The 17,157-nt window shown below is 56.4% G+C and overlaps 2 protein-coding genes across 2 annotated transcripts; both read left to right on the top strand.

Annotated features, from left to right (window-relative positions):
• Positions 1-1,492: 1,492 nt before the first annotated feature.
• On the top strand, positions 1,493-9,779 carry RPS19 (ribosomal protein S19). Its single transcript, XM_045989297.1, has 6 exons — positions 1,493-1,607; positions 2,074-2,144; positions 2,424-2,524; positions 8,018-8,201; positions 8,711-8,765; positions 9,717-9,779. Exons 2-6 carry the CDS (start codon positions 2,074-2,076, stop codon positions 9,741-9,743), a joined length of 438 nt encoding a protein of 145 aa, XP_045845253.1. The 5' UTR covers positions 1,493-1,607; the 3' UTR covers positions 9,744-9,779.
• A 3,547-nt stretch (positions 9,780-13,326) lies between these two features.
• Positions 13,327-16,770, top strand: CD79A (CD79a molecule). The gene is made up of 5 exons (XM_045988525.1): positions 13,327-13,500; positions 14,901-15,221; positions 15,450-15,568; positions 16,108-16,176; positions 16,294-16,770. The coding sequence occupies exons 1-5, from the start codon at positions 13,422-13,424 to the stop codon at positions 16,411-16,413; spliced, it is 708 nt and encodes a 235-aa protein (XP_045844481.1). The 5' UTR covers positions 13,327-13,421; the 3' UTR covers positions 16,414-16,770.
• The last annotated feature ends 387 nt before the right edge of the window (positions 16,771-17,157 follow it).

The following is a 17,157-nucleotide window of genomic DNA, read 5'->3' as shown; positions in this document are numbered from 1 at the left end:
GAGGACATAGCAAAAAGATGGCTATGAACGAGGAGGCTGGCCCTCACCAGACACTAGATCTGCTGGCACTTTGATTTTGGACTTTTCCAGCCTCCAGAACTATGAGAAATAAATTTCTGTTGTTTATAAGCCACTATTTATGGTATTTTGTTATAGCAGCTTGAACCAACTAAAATAGTTGGTTTTAATTTTTTAACAGATACTGGCATAACATATTGGCTTATTAATAACCAAGGCGTTTTGCATACACAGTATCTCACTGTGGAAAAAAATATTATTTGATCTTGTTTTTTAAACTGTCTTTTCAACATAATAGCCACACACATTTAAAAGTCTCCTTTTCTTCAGCAAGTTAACAATTTTATTGGACAGTAAGTGAGTCCCTTCAATGTTTGGTTGTTGGACCTGACAAGGATTACACTAGACTACGCATGTTAACACTACATAACGTTTATCTGTGCCTGGCACAGAGCAGGCACACAAAAAATATTTGCTGATAAAATTAATTTGAGGGGCGCCTGGGTGGCTCAGTGGTTTAAGCTGCTGCCTTCGGCTCAGGTCATGATCTCGGGGTCCTGGGATCGAGTCCCGCGTCGGGCTCTCTGCTTGGCGGGGAGCCTGCTTCCTCCTCTCTCTCTCTCTCTCTCTGCCTGCCTCTCTCCTTACTTGTGATCTCTATCTGTCAAATAAATAAATAAATAAATAAATAAATAATTAATTTGATACACCATGTACGGGTACAGTAATTTAAAACGGGCAAACAAACGGGATTTCAGTATATCTATTTAAATTGTATTTTCTTTCTCTTCACGGATAAACTGAAGCGTTCAAAGGGCAAGTGGGCAGACTGGACCCGGACAGGTCAGTGAGGTGGATAGATTCCCAGCGGGATAGATTCCCAAAGCGTTGAGAGAACACATTCCTGCACTAGGCAGCAGAGCTGCCCTTACTTCTTCGCAGGTCCCGCCTCCGCCTCTTTGTCCCTGCCCCGGTCTCCTCCCTGCCTGCGGTGCCTCCTTCCCACTGCGGTCGCCTGGGCCGCGATGAAGCAGTTTCCGCCCTAACAGGGGTGGTCCGGCTCCGCCTGCTCTCGCGAGAACTGGTGGTCGCACACATTTCCTCCTCGTGTCTCCCCAGGCTTCCCTGTCACAGTTCCGCCCTTACTACCCCCACTTCCGGCCCGAAAAGCCACTTCCACCCAGAAAGGGGGTGGTGGTCGGGTCACTCTCCCCCTGTCCATTCAAATGCCGCACAACTTCCGCCACCACCGTGTCCTCCGCTGCTATTCCTTCCGCCACCATCGACGCAAACGAAACCACACAGTTGAGGACGGGAGCTCTGTTTCGCTCCGGGAGGGGAAAGGGCTGGGAAGAAGCACGCCTCCATCCCCTCGCTCTCGGCTTCTCCCTTCGCGAGCCCGCCTTCTCACCACGCACCCGCCCATCTCCGCCGAGACGAAGCCGGATTCGCCCTGAGAGAGGCGGGGCTGCTCGTCTGGCCGCGCTCTCGCGAGCGCTCGGACCTCTCGCGAGACCCGACGCCCGACTTGTGCGCCCGGGAAACCCCGTTGCTCCCTTTCCCCTGGCTGGCAGCGCGGAGGCCGCACGGTAAGGCGGGCGCTCCGGTTCGGGCTAGGCACGGGGCGTCAGGGCCGGACTCCCCAGCCGGGAGCGTGTGCCCGGGGGCTCCGGGGCGACTGTGTGTGGCCGTCCCACCCCTTGGAGCCGCAGCCACGTGCGAGCGGCAGGCCCGAACATGCCCGGTCGGCGCGGTCCGGAAAACGAGACCGGACCAAGTGGGCGGCGTGGATGAGGGGGCCGTCCTCGGATCGGGGGCCAGAGTCTTCTAGCGTTTCCACAGCGGCTCCAGGCCGTGCTCTTGCGCCCCTCAGAGATCTTGAGTGGCGGTGAACTCGAGCACCCACAGACGCAGGGGCCTTTAGGGCCCAGTCCCGAAGCGGGGCCTTGGGAAGTAACAGGAGTGCGGCGGTTTCGGTCGCGTGGGGCGAGGTCCCGGCTCCTGTCATTCGTCCGCACGGGTCCTGAGCTCACGTGCTTGCTCCTTCTCCCTCAGATGCCTGGAGTTACTGTAAAAGACGTGAACCAGCAGGAGTTCGTCAGAGCTCTGGCAGCTTTCCTCAAAAAGTGAGTGTGGGAACCGGGGCTTCACCGCGGACGGAGGCTGTGGTCTTCGCCTGGCTCCTCGGTGGGCGTTGTTTTTCTTCTGGGGAGGGTTGGTGCGAGGTCTCGTGGAGTTCTCTTGTCTGTATGAGGCTGCGTTTGGCTTGTAGTGGGGTTTCTGATGTCTTGTATTCTGGGACACATGGGCCTCCTATTAACCTGCCGTTGTGCTGAGCAGAGGGGATTTGGGCGGTGGAGTTTGTGCGGGCTCCTGAATCGTGCCTTTCTCACTGTTGGTCCCAGGTCTGGGAAGCTGAAAGTCCCTGAATGGGTGGACACCGTCAAGCTGGCCAAGCATAAAGAGCTTGCTCCCTACGATGAGAACTGGTTCTACACACGAGCTGGTGAGGAACTCGGGCCTCTGGCTGGGGCGTGGGGGCTTGGGTGACCTCTGGCACACACCATACCTTCCCATTATCTCTGACCCAAGATTGTTAGAGAGGTGAAACTCTTTAAGTCGTAGCTGGCCTGCAGTGTGAAGTGAAACCTCAGACTGTCTGTGCATGGCCCGTGTGACACTCGGTAACTTCACATTCTGAGTCTCTTTCTCTGTAAGAGGTTTATGTGAGGACCTGTGGGTTCCTCTGAGCCTCCAGGAAAACCCAGAGTCGAATGAGTGTTTATATTTAAAGGGGGTATGTTTAGAGGGAGGTATTTATCTTTCTGTGTTAATGGGATCTAGACTCAGGTCCTTCTGCACCACTTGACTGTGTGACCTCTATCTGCCTGTGCCTCTTGCGGTCCTCTCTGAAATGGGGATAACGATTGTACCATTGCAGGATTGCAGTGGGAATCAAATGAGCTTATGGCTGTAAAAATGCTGTAAAGTGTATCTGTGGCAGACTTCAAGTCAACTGTCTAGTTTCTATTCAGATCATCAGGCCAGCTTTCTCCTTGTCTCTCTAGTAAGTTTTTCTTAAGAGGTGGGGTCTGGCCTTATCGTTCTTTGCTGTAAATCTTAGTAGGTTCCAAGGGCCCAAAGAAGGCCTTATGGTCACCCTGTAACCATGCCAGCCTCCCCTCTTTTATTAAGTCTTCCAGTGATGACAACTTGGAATGAATGACTTAAATGTAGCACCTGATAGCACAGTGCTAATTTGCACCTGTCCTTGACATTTCGGGTTTCTCCCAAGCTGTCACCCCACGAAGGCCTCATTTAGGAATTATAAGGGGTGCTCAGTGCAGGACTGTTCGAGGTGGTAGCCTCTGCACAGGCCTTCACTAAGGGCCCGTGGCCTCTGCAACCTTCAGCCTTCCTCTGTGGTATAGGGGCTCCATTCTGGCCAAAGCTTGTCTCCAGATAGGAAGTAGGTGGGAAGCAAGGTTTGGAAGTTGAGAAGACTTCGGGATGACCTTGAGAAGAGTTGGCCTTGGTATAGGTTGCCTTGGCACTTCGGAACACAGACAATTTCGTAGATTTGTGGTGGACTTGTGCATGTAATGTCATGAGATCCACGCTAATTCAGGCTCTAGACTGGACATAGGGGCCAGTATGTCTCGGCCACAGCCTCAGACCACTGAGGATGAAACAGTCAACTCATGGGTAGGGTGGGTGGCATAGGCATGTGGTGGGCATTGCTGCTGTGCTTTTAGAAAATGGGGCTGGTGGAGGGAAGCTGACATGACTTCCCCGGGCACATCAGTGATGGAGCCTGAATGAGACCACCACCCCATCCATCCGTCTTGGGAACAAAGGCTGCCTGGCCCTAAATGACCTTTGGCAATGCCCCAAGAATCAGTTGGTCAAGGCGGCTTTGGGTCTAAAGTGAGAAATTCTGGCCTTTTGGTGTGGTCAGGTAGATACATTTGTTTAATCTGCCTAATTCAGAACCTACCAGGTAATACTGGTGGTTTCTGTTTTCGTGGTGGTTGTCAGAAAGGTCAGGTAACGTGCCAGCTAGTGACACCTCAGATCTACCGCACCCACGCCATCACTTGAGGGGGCGGATCTCCAGTTCTCTTCCCTTGGCTGCATTTCATGGCTTATGTTTTTGTAGTTGGGGAAAGCTTAGTGGGAAATTAGTTAAAGACACTGGGCAGTACACACAGATGAATCTTACTGTGGCTGTGGTCTCTTTCTGCCCGCCCTGCCCCTTTTCTGACAGCTTACATGAAGTGTGCGTCCTCTACCTGCTCTCCTGGCCTCCTTTCCTCAAGGTTCCCAAACGCCTTTTTAAGATTTTTTTATTCATTTGAGAGAGAGCACGCACACCAGCAGGGTAAACGGCAGGCAGAGGGAGGGCGAGACACAGGCTCCTTGCCAAGCAGGGGTACCCTGATGCGAGGCTCTATCCCAGGACCCCAGGGTCATGACCAGAGCCAAAGGCAGACACCTAACCAACTGAGCAACCCAGTTGTCCACCATACTCCTTTTTTTTTTTTTTTTTTTAATTTTTTTTTAAAGATTTTTATTTATTTATTTGACAGAGATCACAAGTAGGCAGAGAGAGAGGAGGAAGCAGGCTCCCCGCTGAGCAGAGAGCCCGATGTGGGACTCAATCCCAGGACCCTGGGTTCATGACCTGAGCCCAAGGCAGAGGCTTTAACCCACTGAGCTACCCAGGCACCTCAGAGTGTGTACCTTTTTGTTGGGACACTGCCACGCCTGTTTTATATTCACACCAGAGGCAGAGTTGCAGTTGTGACAGACCACGTGACCTACTAAACCAGAAATTCTGACTTTAACCCTTTGCAGGGGAAGTTTGCCAGCTGGAGTGCTCCCACCTCGTTAGGGCTAGCTCATACTCAGGACAAGTCCTAGGAGATACTTCATTACCAAAGAGGAAACTGAGGCACAGACAGGCAGGGTGACCCTGAGAGAGTCCTGGGAGGCCAACTCCAAAACCAGGGTCTGTGTTGTATGTGCTTTATTCCTTCTCTGGATCATGGGGCCTTGGCTCGTCCCCTTGGGGGTGTGGAACCAGAGCACAGTGGGGCAGGGGTCTGTCCTGGAGGCTGAGCTCTGGAAGGAGGTGATGTGGGGATTCAAGTCTCGGGGCATGTGGGAGCCATCATGGAGCGATCAGGTTTTGATTGTGGGGTGCGGGGTGGGGGGCGGGTAAAACAGGACAGATGGCAGAACCCACCTGAGGGTGCTCTGGAAGAGGGACAGAGCTATAGGAGTGAGAAGTACCGAGGCACAGGTGTGGGGTGAAGGGTGAGGTAGGGCTGGAAAGAACATGTGTCAGGAGCTGCTCTAAGAGCATCAAGGAAAGGCCACCATTGGGCTTTGTGAAGGGGGTGTTTCAGTATGGCCTTGGGCAAGTCTCTTGACCACAGAAGGTCCTGCTTGGGAGTGAGGTGAGAATCCATTGTCTTGTCAGCAAGCTGCTGCTGAATTTGGGACATCTAAATGCGTTTCATGGTAGGATGAAACCTGGTCCTCTCTGACTCCTGCTGTGTTATGGGCAGGATGGAGGCCTTGGAGACCATGCAGGAACAAGTTAAGGGATGACAAGGCCAGGAAAGTAGTCTGTCCTTAGAAGCTCAGCAGAGAAGGGTTGATTGAGGGCAAGATGTATCTGGGAGGCAACTTTGTGACCCAGTAGGTCAGGATGGGATCACAGATCTGAACTTAAAACCAGCTGTTGAGATGCTGAGCTGCGAAGACACCTGTGCAGCTCCCGTGGTCTGCCAGGTCCTCCAGTCCCCCCGCACTCCTTGTGACATTCCTCCACCTGGTGGCCCAGTGCACAGGGCGTGCTGCTGGTCCTTCCTTTGCAGGTGGAGGTGCAGACTGGTTACTAGGGACAGGATTTCCCAAGAGGATCGCAGCAGAGAGCACTCAGAGGGACTCGAGGAGAAGCCATTTGTGCAGACACCTAGCTCACTGTGCCCCTCATAAACCGCAGGATGGCCTGGATTTGTGGCATAACAGCTCTACTTCAAAGGGATTGGGACCTGGGTCTCCAGCAGGGGTGGGGAGGTGTGGAAAACAGGCCAATACTTTGTAGAATTCGTTTCTTTTGACTGTAATACTTTTCAATTTGTGAAGTTAATACTCTTCCTTATAATGGGTCAGGAAAATATTACTAGCGGGGTTGGGTGGGGGGACACCTAGGCTTGTGATGTCTGACACCACACCAGATGACTTTATGCAGCTTTTAAAAAAAATTTTTAACAGAACCCACCTCCCCTTCCTTGAAGAAACTAATAGCTGGACTTGGCTGGAGCTTATTCTCTGCTGCTCCCTCCTCGGATGAAGGAAATCTTGCCCTTTAGGTACCGTGGCCCAGACCGCCGGAATCAGGGGCAGACTAACAGCTGCTGAGCAGCAGTGTTGGGGTTCAGACCCCATGTTACTGCACAGCTCAGGGGCTGGCCACCCCTTTTCATACGGAGCCCAGATCAAGACTGGGTGGAGCCTTGGTCCGGTCTTGGCCAGGCCTCTCCTGGGCATCTATGCGTTCAGTATTCATCTCAGCCCCTTTGTGAGGCCGTCCTGCGCTCCCCAGCCCTGGGTGCAGCCCGCGTGGGAGAGCGGGTCTCCACCCCAGTCAGGGCATGCTCTGGGACAGACTCGGCGGGGAAGGGTGGTGACTGCTGGGCATGCGAGGTGGTCTGAAAGTCTGGGGTGCTCCGGTGAGGTCACTGGAAGGGGGTTTTGGGCTTGGAAGTGGGGGGTGGGCTGCGGGGTAAAGAGGGAGCAAGAATCAAGGAGAAGGGTTTTAAAGTGAGCAGAGGCCGCAAGCAGGGAGCCTGAGGAACAGGTGTGTGGTGGCCCTGATGGGTAGAGATGGTTTTGGCCATGCTGTGACCCTCAAGCCCTCAGCTGTATCTAGAGACCATCTTACAGGGGTGGGGGGGGCAGGCAGGGAGGAGGAGTTTCACCGTTTCACCCTACCCTGAGCTGGCAGCGCTGGAGGGTCATGGCCGTGGCCTGGCACTGGCTCTTGGGAGTGAGTGGTTACTGGCCGAGTGAGTCCTAATTCTCTCTGAGCTGTAGGACTAAACCTTATGTGCTGGGCTTCAGGAGCCCTGGAGTGACCTAGAGGCCCTGGATTGGCCCCCAGTTCCTTCGCATTTCAGCGGCCCCCTGAGGTAGAAAGCCAGAACAGTCTAGAAGGGCTGTTGCTCAGAGCTGTGTGACATGAGGCCAGTGTCTTCCGGAGCCTGTTGGCTTTTCTGTGAAGGAGAACGACGCTAGACGCCTGGGCAGTGACAGCCACGCTCTTCTGAGGGACCGTTAACTTGTGGTTCTCAGATGAGGGTGAGTGGCGAGCCAAGGCCATCTTACTGCCTCGGGGAGTAGGACGAAAAGCAGATGGCACAGGGCACTGGAGAAGCAGGCCTGTTGAACAGAACAGTGAGGGACTGGGGACTTGCCCAAGCCAGGCTAGGGATGAGAACCCTGTGTCCCTGGTGGGGTGGGATACACATTCCAGGTTGCGTGGGGTGTCTGTTCTAATCCTGAGTTTTCCGGAGCTGAGGGGCTCAGGGAGCTGCACCTGGGTGGCAGCCTGGCCCTTCTACCCTGCTGCCCCTCAGGCCTAGGCACGCGGAGGTGGACAGTCATGGCTAAAGCATTTGCCAGGCTCTACCTGCAGGACAGAGTCCCACCTCACAGCAGCACGGCTGTGGCAGGCCCTCCAGTCTCCCAGGCTGGGTGCAGGGTGCGGGGACACTAAGTGTGGGATAGCTGGGCGAAGGGGGCCTGCCACTGGGTCTTGGTGTGTGTTCTCAGTTCCCCGGGCTATACAATGGGAAGAATTAGCGGCCACACACAGAAGAGATCTGTGTGTGACCTTGAGCAAGGTCCTTCCCGCGGCCTGCCTCAGCTGTGGAGAGGAGCCTTCTCTGCTTGGAAAGCGTCCTCACATCTGCACACACACCCCCAGCTTCCACAGCACGGCACCTGTACCTCCGGGGCGGCGCTGGGGTCGGCTCCATGACCAAGATCTACGGGGGACGCCAGAGAAACGGGGTCATGCCTAGCCACTTCAGTAGAGGCTCCAAGAGTGTGGCCCGCAGGGTCCTGCAAGCCCTAGAGGGGCTGAAAATGGTGGAAAAGGACCAAGATGGGTAAGCAGGGGTGGGGGGAGTGATGAAGAGACTTGGGGTCAGATCACCTGTAATGAAGTTATCTAGAACCATCCTTCCCCCATGTGGGGAAGTGCTGGGTCTGTCCTGCACAGGCTGCAGCTGCCCCTTAGGCAGGGGATTCTGCAGAAAAGCGAACAGTGAGGGGCCTTGCCCCGACCTCCCTGGCTGACTACCCCAAGCTCCAGGAAGGTAATTTAGCGACTGTCCGCTTTCATTAGCCTGCTCGTTAACTTTTCCCAATTGATTTTTCGGGGCTTTTGATCTAATACTTGCACAAACGACACCCCGGCAGCTCCCAGGGGGGCTCCCGCTCCTGCCCCAGCTCGTTAGAATGCAGCTGACTGGGGCCCTCAGTGGGACTTGGCTGGTGTCATGTGGGCCCGTGGCCAGGTCCCTTCTTGGGAAGCCTGGCTCGCATCCAGGAGGGGCCTGGCAGTGACAGGGCTGAGAGCCTGTGCTCATAGTGCTCTGCATGACTTCTCCCACAGGGGCCGCAAACTGACACCTCAGGGACAGAGAGATCTGGACAGAATCGCCGGACAGGTGAGGCCTGGGTGTGGGCCAGGGCTGGGTCCCTGAGTCATTGCGCAGGGAGCTTCAGAGCCTGAGCTTTGTTAGGTCAGTGTCCTCCCCTGGAGGGCACTGCCCAGGGTGGGGAGGGAGCAGGAGAAAATTCTGACTGCTTTCCTGCTAGAGCCGGTTGGAAATGCTGGTGCTGGGGTGAAAGGGCCCTAGGCCTGTGGTGCAGCTGGGCTTGTTCCTCGTGCAGGACCTGTTCCCCTCACACACAGCTGCCTCTGCCCATGTCCACCGCCTTAGCATTTGGGGCTGCACTGTTTCCTCCTATTCATGCCTGCTGAGCACCAGATGGGACAGGTGTGGAGAGGGGGAGGCAGTCCAGCTTGGAATTCCAGTCTCCGTCCAGATGACTTGTTGGCTGGACACCTTGGGGCAGAGTCTGTTTGCCTGGAGCCAGTTGTCCATGTCCCGCCACCCCCCCCCCCCACCATAGACCCCCGGGGGTGGTAGTGAGGGCTCAGTGGGCTACCACAGTGGGAGCCCCCAGCACCAGCCATGGACCCATTGTTGGTTTTCTTCTTTATGTATCATTGACTTAGGCCTCCTAGGAGCTTTGAAGGGGGCTTAGCCACTTAGTCAAGGAGCAAAAGAATAGGTGTCAGCCCCCTGGGCATTCGGGGGCAGCCTGGAAGGAGCTGTTGAACTCTTCCAGGGCAGGGCAGGGCAGAGCCTGGCACGGGCATCAGTGTGGGTGACAGGGCAGTGGGCGTTAGAATCCCATTTCTGTCCTCAAGTCCCAGTTGGTGCTTCTGTAAAATGGGGAAGTGCCTGAGGGTGTAGGGATGGGACCCAGGGAACATGCTTCAGGCCACAGCCCCATTGGCCTGGTGTCCCTCAGGTAGTGGGAGCTGCTCCAGAATGCCTGAACACAGACCCCACTCCTGATCCTAATTACTTTCTCATCTCTTCCCACAGGTGGCAGCTGCCAACAAGAAGCATTAGAACAAATGCTGGGTTAATAAATTGCCTCATTCGTAATCCTCGTCCTGGTCTCTTTCTCTCAGCTGGCTGTTCCCCTTCCACTGGGGGGCGTGAGGAAGGAGCCCTGAACTTCACTTCTTCGTTGTGAAAGGAGCAGCCCAGGGAGCCCCCTGGGGGGCGGTGGCATCAATAGCCACTGAAGCCTGAAGCCCAGCCTTCCTGCCCCAGCTGGACTGGTGGTTGGGTGGGACCTGGAGGCTCTTGCCCCTCCCCCCACATCCTGCCTCTCCTGTTCTCAGTAAGATGTGAAACTGAAAGGAGTGGCTGTTGAAGCGATGGCCCCACTTGGGGCCTGGGCTGCAGAGGTGGCACTCTGTCCCCCTGCTGGAACAAAGCAGGAGGGGCAGGTGGCTTTTTACCTGAAGGAGGTAGACTGGGACAGCCAGCCTTCACTCCCGGTATTTGAGTGTTTGGCGTGCACCTTTTGGAGCTGGTCCCTCCCCAGAGTTGGGGTGGGGTGCCACTTCCCACACCTGCCGCCACCTGAGGGGAGCGGTGTGCCAGGTTCCTGCACAGAGGTTGAGCTGGGCCTTCAGGTGGCACCACCTCTGCGGTCCTGCATGGCGATTGGCTCTTCGTATGAATGGGGTGGGACCTTTGAAGGGCTCTAAGTGGGCGTGTGACACCAGACCCCAGAAAGCTGAGGCTGGAGAAGTGGCCCAGTGTGACCAAACCCACCCCCTACCTGGGGAACACTGAGATGCTGAGCCTGAGCTGGCCTGGCCAAGGTCTCTCAATTTTCCCCGGCCCGGGTTATTGGGATCCATTTACTTCCAGTGTGAAGTCTGGGCTTTGAACTCAGACTTGACTTCCAGCTCTGACCCTAATTCTGCGCAATCCTAAACAGTTTATTCCCCCTCTGAGCCCTTCACTTGTCTGTATCACTCCTGAGGGATCTACAGTTGCCATACAGATTGTGCCTTGGCTCAGAGCAGCACACCAAGTGCATGACCCATCGGTTACTTGGTGTTTAGGATGGAAAAAATCCCACATCTGGCCGGGAATGGAGCTGCCATCCCTCCCAGTTCTGGCTCAGAAGTCTGCTGGTGGATTTACACAGATTAAACAGCCCACCACATGGCAAGGTATGTAATACACTTAACAGACTAGGCAACCCTGCGAAGGTGCCAAAAGCACCCACATTTGGGGCATAAGGAAAGTCAAGTCACAAGTTGGGTCATCCGCCTGTGCACCACAGCAAAGGGGTGGCAAAGTCGGAACTTGAACTCGGGCAACCAGGCTCTAACCATTGCAACGAACTGATTTTTGGAAGTAAGGGAAGTGGAAAAATAAGGCCCAAGGGATTATGAACCTGGGCATGGCCATGGACCACTCCCTGTTCTGGGCTCATTTCCTTTTTTGTCAACTGAGGATGAAGAGGTCCTGGAGTAGGCAAGAGAACAATGCAGCAAGGCCCAGTACCTGGTTGGCACACATGGCACCAGGCCCACGTGCTGGTAAGACTCCGGTGTCCCCAATAGGCCAGCCGGGCCTGAAGGCCTGTGATCCAGCAGCTTTCCCTCTGTGGCCACTGGGGGGCAGTCGAGGGCCTGGAAATGGACTCGCCAAAGGAGAGGAATTGGTAGGGCTGCTGATCTGTGCAGGCGAGTTCTGGGGGAGGGGGATCATAAGGAGGAACTAAAGTGTGGAGGGGCTGGTAACCTGCTACACAGCCATGGTCACACAAGAACACCTAGGTCCCCAGAGGGGCGGGAAGAGGGGCGGGCTCCCAGGCCAGAGAAGGGGAACTGTGTCCTTTTCTCACAGCTGGGAAAGGGGGACAGGAGAGCCCAGATTACGGGAGAAGAAACTGAGGCCCAAGCAACCAGTCAGCTGACAGGTCCTGAGAGTCAAACACAGGAACCGTGAACTCGAGGCCCATGCTCCTCTGTGTGGGTAACAATTGCGTTTTTTTTTAAATTATGCTTCGAGCATGCAAAACAGTATACCCATTAGTGTGTAAGAAAAACCCATGGACCCACTGCCCAACTTTTTTTTTTTTTTAAGATTTTATTTATTTGACAGATTACAAGTAACAAAGAGGGAAGCAGTCTCCCTGCCGAGCAGAGAGCCCAATGCAGGGCTCTATCCCAGGACCCTGAGATCATGACCTAAGCTGAAGGCAGAGGCTTAACCCACTGAGCCACCCGGGCACCCCTCCACTGCCCAACTTAAGTAAAACAAGGCGTAAAGCCAAGACGGTTAAAGTCGTCTGTGTACCCCTCCCAGTCCCAGCCCTCTTCCCTTCCCCCAGAGGGAACCCCTCTCAAGTATTGGGTGCCACTCAACTGCGTGGGTTCACACCTCAACTACAGACCTACAAGTCCCTAACGGCACATGATGTTTCGCCTTTTGAAAACAAGGCAACTGTTGCACACTACAGGGGTTTTTGTCCTTTTCGCGTCATTTCTGAGATGCAGGCATGTTGACAAGTGGAGCACTGCCTTTTCCTAGGCACACTGTGCGCATCCCATTCTCCCGCGCACGGACTTTCTGTTTCAATTTTTGCTACCGAATAACTCCGTGAGCTAACTACCCCCACTCCGTGTCTCCTCGCGTGGGTATGTGACAGTGCCCTAACTGCTCCCAAACATCTCAACAATCGCCTGTGATTCCCCACCCCCACTCCTCAGACTCAGTTTCCTTCCACGTGACCTAAAATAATGCTCAGAGGCACGTGGGCACACATAAGTGACTTTGAATCTCTGCTCCCCCACTCACAAGCTGTATTCCACGGGGCAGGCGATGGCATCTCTCTGGGCCCGTTTTCTCTGTAAAAATGGGGTGGGGAGGGATGGCCTACCTTGCCCACTCGTGGGGAGGCTGACTCTCATCAAGATCCTGCCATGACTTTAACTCCCCAGGTGCTGGGAACATCATCTCCGGTCACAACACTGGGGGGATACACTTGTGCTCATCTCTTGGATTAAAAATGCCAAGGCTGGGGCACCGGGCTGGCCAGGTCAGTAGACCGTGCGACACTTGGCTTGGGGTTGTGAGTTTGAGCCACACAGTTTGTGTAGATTTACTTCAAAATTTAAAAAAAAAAAAAATTTTTTTTTTGCCAAGACTCAGAACAGGAAGCCACCACCTAGTCGTAGAGCTCATTTATTCCTCCTGAGCATTAATACAAACCACCTTTTGCTGAGCACCTACTATGGGCTGGGCCCTGTGTTCAGAACTTTGCACGCACAACCCCTTTAAATCCTGATTCCAACGCCAAGAAGTGAAGACATAGAGGCTCAGAGAGGACATGAGCTCTGCCTAAGGCCAGTGTGGAGCAGAGAGCAGGCTCAGAACCACCACCCCGACAGACCACCTGCAGGCAGGGGCACCTCAAACTCTGGCTGCCTGGGGCTTCCTTGCCAGGACTGGTCTCTTTCCCCTCCCTCCCAACAGCCTCCCCTCAGGGGAATTGTGGCCACAGGTGCAGGGAGCAGTTTCTCTCCACCCGGGGCCTGCAGCTCACCCGCCCGGGGCTGCCCCAGGGGCCCAAAGCCGAAGGGCCCAGCAGTGGGGCCATTGGAGCCGATCTCCGGCAGGGCTGGGCAGGAAGTAGGGCGGGGTTTCGGACCAGCCGAGGTGGAATCTGGTACCCCAGGACTGCTGCAGCCCAGACCAACCAACCCACTGGGAGAGATGCCTGGGGGTCCCGGAGTCCTCCCAGCGCTGCGTGCCGCCATCGTGCTCCTCTTCCTAATCTCTGCTGTCGGCCTGGGTATGTGGCTGACAGGCTGGTGCTGGGGGGGTGGGGTGGGGAGCAGTGGGGTGGGGAAGACTGAGGAGGTTGGAGCGAGGGCCCAGGCAGAGATAAAGGCCCTGCTCAGGGGGCGAGGAGCCAGCAGGTGTCGGGGGTGGTGCTGGGAGAGCCCCTGAAGCAGCCTTCCCGGGCAGGCTGCAGGACCGAGGGGAGGCTGGAGGGGGTTCAGCAAAGTTTAAGGGGCGTCCACAGCCACATGGAAGGAGACAGGGGCGACAGATGACTTCCCCACCCCCTCAACCCCACAGGTCAAAATAAGGAACTAAGGTTGCCCTTGACTGAGCTTCAGAGCTGGGACAGGAAGGGGACTCGGGGGGTAGGGCTCAGCTTCAGAAAGAAGAAACCGCTTTCTCCTTCTCTGCCTTGAATCTCAGTCACCCCACTGCATAGGGAGCCCCCTTGCAGTGCTGGGGAAAGGGATGCCTCATCCACGCTGCCCTCCCGTCTGCCCCACCCCCACCCCACGCAATGCCAGCTGGTGGGGCTGTGACCGCTGCGGCTGGGGCTGAGGTTGCTGCCTCTCTCCCCACCTCCTCTTTCCAGAAGAGGCTGGCCAAGCCAGCCCTATGGGCTGGCCTTGCGGGGGCTGGAAGCTGAGGGTTTCCTCAGCAGCCAACCACCTGGCTGAGGCCCTTCCCTAACCCCCAGCCCAGCCTCCAGCTGAGGTCACTCCTGACCCCCAGGTTGACAGAAGCAATGAGGGGTGGGCCTGAGGTCACAAGGCAAGGCGGGCCCGAAGGCTCAGGGTTTGAAACACCAACCACTCTCGCTGCCCTCACGATGCCAGGCAACAAATTTGCCCTCCCTGGGCCTCAGCTGTCCCACCTATAAAATGGGTTAATGAGAGAACCTACCTCTAAGGCTTGTGTGAAGATTACACCAGATAACACGCCAAGTGTCAGGTGGGGCTGGGGACTGATGGGAAAGTGAGCCTGGAAGGCCTCCAGGAGGCAGTGAGGCCCACATGGATTCTGGACAGAGCTCCTTGGACAGGGGCACTTCTGCCACTAGGAAGTCAAATATCCAAAATGTCTGTGAGTTCAGTGGGGCCAAAGCACAGAGCACAGGTGGGGAGGGTGGCAAGAGGCACACTGGAGAAGTGGGGGGGCACCCACAGGGGTGTCCTCGTCCCCATCCTCCACAGGTGTGCCCTCTCTCTGCTCCCCTCGGTACTACTCTCCCCCCAGAGGCAGCCTCACTCCCAGCACCGTGGGCCCCCTCACCAAGCCCCCTCTCCTCCCCAGGGAGTGTCCTCAACCCCCTACACCCCCCCCCCACACACACACGCACCCTGGGCTGCTGCCACTGCTGGGGCCTAGGTCCCCATCACAATCCCTAACCCTTCCGCATCTCTGCAGGCCCCAGGTGCCAGGCCCTGTGGGTGGACGAGGGCCCGCCCTCGGTGACCGTGAGCCTAGGGGAGGAGGTCCACATCCCGTGCCTGTACAACCACAGCAGCCGCGACAGCACCTTCAACGTCACGTGGTGGCGCATCATCCAAGGCAATGCCACCTGGCCCGACATGTTCTGGAGCTATGGCCAGGGCCCTCGCAGCGAGCTGAGCATCCAGGCCGTGAACAAGAGCCACATAGGCCTGTACAGGTGCCGGGTGGAGGAGAAAGGCCTCAACCAGAAAGCCTACCCACAGTACTCCTGCGGCACCTACCTCCGCGTGCGTGGTGAGCCAGTCAGCTGCACCCCGGCCCCCTCCCGCCCCACCCCTGCCCAACCTGCGCGGTGGGGGGTGGAGCCTGTGTCCCCCTCCCTTGTGGGCATCCCTGCTTCCTGCTCATGTTCACTGCAGGTGGGGGGCTTTGCTGGTCTCGGTCTTGCCGGGACAGGGCTGGGATGCCTGGCAGGTTGGGGGTGGGAGGCCCTTGTGCTCTGAGCAGCTCCCCTCCTCTCAGAGCGGCTCCCCAGACCCTTCCTGGACATGGGAGAGGCCACCAAGAACAACCTCATCACAGCCGAGGGCATCGTCCTGCTCTTCTGCGCCGTGGTGCCTGGGACCCTGCTGCTGTTCAGGGTGAGCCCCTAGGGACTGGGGCCCTCTGAGGTGGAGGTCCCCCTAAAATGGGAGAGTGACAGCACCCTCACAGGACTGAGGGACACCTGAATTTGTAAAGGGTGCAGGGCCCAGTGGCGCATCCTTGCTCCGTCTCCTTGCAGGGTTGTCCTTACTCCCCCCACCCCAGGTGTACCTCACTCTCGCCCCCCACCCCCTAGCCATGGTGTCTCATTCTAGCCGCCCCCTGGAGCGCAGGGGCCCTCAGATGTGGCCAGGGAAGACTGGGGACTGGCTGTCCTCCTGCAGTCACTGAATTGCTCCAGCCCTGCCTTAGGTGACAGTCCAGCCACTGCCATTTCTAGGAGAGTTGTTATTTGTGCAAGAGCAGTACGGCAGGGACCCAGAGACACCTGCCACTCACGTGCTGTGTGGCTTTGGGTCCAGTCCTTACCCTCTCTGGTAAAGCACCTCTCGGCACCCCGCAGTGTTGTTTCGGGGGGGAAAACATATTCTCCCCCCACACCCCTTCACCGAGGCTCCCAATTACCCCCTCCCAGAAACGATGGCAGAATATGAAGTTTGGGGTGGACGCCCCAGATGACTACGAAGATGAAAACCTGTATGAGGTGAGCGGTGGGTGGGGACAGGCAAGGGGCATGTGCATTGGGGTTCTCATGGGGGTCCTCCCTGGGGTTATCTGGGGCATCAGGGCGCTGAGGCCCCCCACCACATGTTTACCCCAGGGCCTGAACCTGGATGACTGCTCCATGTATGAGGACATCTCCCGAGGCCTCCAGGGCACCTACCAGGACGTGGGCAGCCTCCACATCGGAGACGGGGACGTCCAGCTGGAGAAACCGTGACCCTGTGGGCTGCCCTGGCTGGCTGGGCTGCCAGCTCTGGTGTCCCCCTCCCTGACCCCCACCCCCACCCCCCGCTCCATTGGTTCTGTTTTCATCATCTTTCCCAGGAGTGTCCTGACTCAACTTCCCCCTTGAGCGTGTCTGCTCTTCTTCCTTCTAGACTATCCTCATTCCCCTGCACATACCCCAATTCAGCCCTCCTCCTGCGGCTTTTCCCAGCCTCCCCCCCACACCCAGCGGGTAATGAGCCCTTAATCGCTGCCTCCAGGGGACCTGATTGCTGAGTCTCGTTAGTGTCCCCTCCCCCTCCCTGCTCTGTCATGGCCACTTAGTGATAATAAATCCCTCCCTACTGCAGACCTTGGTAGGAGTCGTGGATCTCATGGGGATGCTCCCCTCTTCTGGTGGGACCTGGAGTCCAGGCCTCCAGCCCCTTCTCTCTTAGACCCAGGATCCTACCCCCACCGATCCCCCAACCCCCACCCCTGCCCACTCCCTACACCTGGGGCCAGGTAGCCAGACAGAAATAAGAAGTGTTTGGGGAAGGGCCTCACCCCAGGCTAAGTGCCTGAGCAGGCAGGGGACACAGAAAGGAGGCAGGTGACCATATTTATTTATGCATATTTCAGTCCCACAAACACAGGCGCCTGTCTGGTGGGGCTGGTACCCCATGCTGACTACAGTCAGGCCACACCTTTTCTTTTCTGGGAATAGACTTGAGGCAGGGACATCTGGGGAGAATCT

Source organism: Meles meles, chromosome 19, assembly GCF_922984935.1.
Source record: "Meles meles chromosome 19, mMelMel3.1 paternal haplotype, whole genome shotgun sequence".
NCBI lineage: Eukaryota > Metazoa > Chordata > Mammalia > Carnivora > Mustelidae > Meles > Meles meles.
This window is presented reverse-complemented; position numbering and strand designations above follow the sequence as displayed.

Coding starts and splice junctions, on each gene's coding strand:
- RPS19 (XM_045989297.1), top strand. CDS start 2,074: ATGCCTGGAGTTACTGTAAAAGACGTGAACCAGCAGGAGTTCGTCAGA. Junction 2,145..2,423: donor CTGGCAGCTTTCCTCAAAAA/GTGAGTGTGGGA, acceptor TGTTGGTCCCAG/GTCTGGGAAGCTGAAAGTCC. Junction 2,525..8,017: donor CTGGTTCTACACACGAGCTG/GTGAGGAACTCG, acceptor ACACACCCCCAG/CTTCCACAGCACGGCACCTG.
- CD79A (XM_045988525.1), top strand. CDS start 13,422: ATGCCTGGGGGTCCCGGAGTCCTCCCAGCGCTGCGTGCCGCCATCGTG. Junction 15,222..15,449: donor CACCTACCTCCGCGTGCGTG/GTGAGCCAGTCA, acceptor CCCTCCTCTCAG/AGCGGCTCCCCAGACCCTTC. Junction 16,177..16,293: donor AAGATGAAAACCTGTATGAG/GTGAGCGGTGGG, acceptor TGTTTACCCCAG/GGCCTGAACCTGGATGACTG.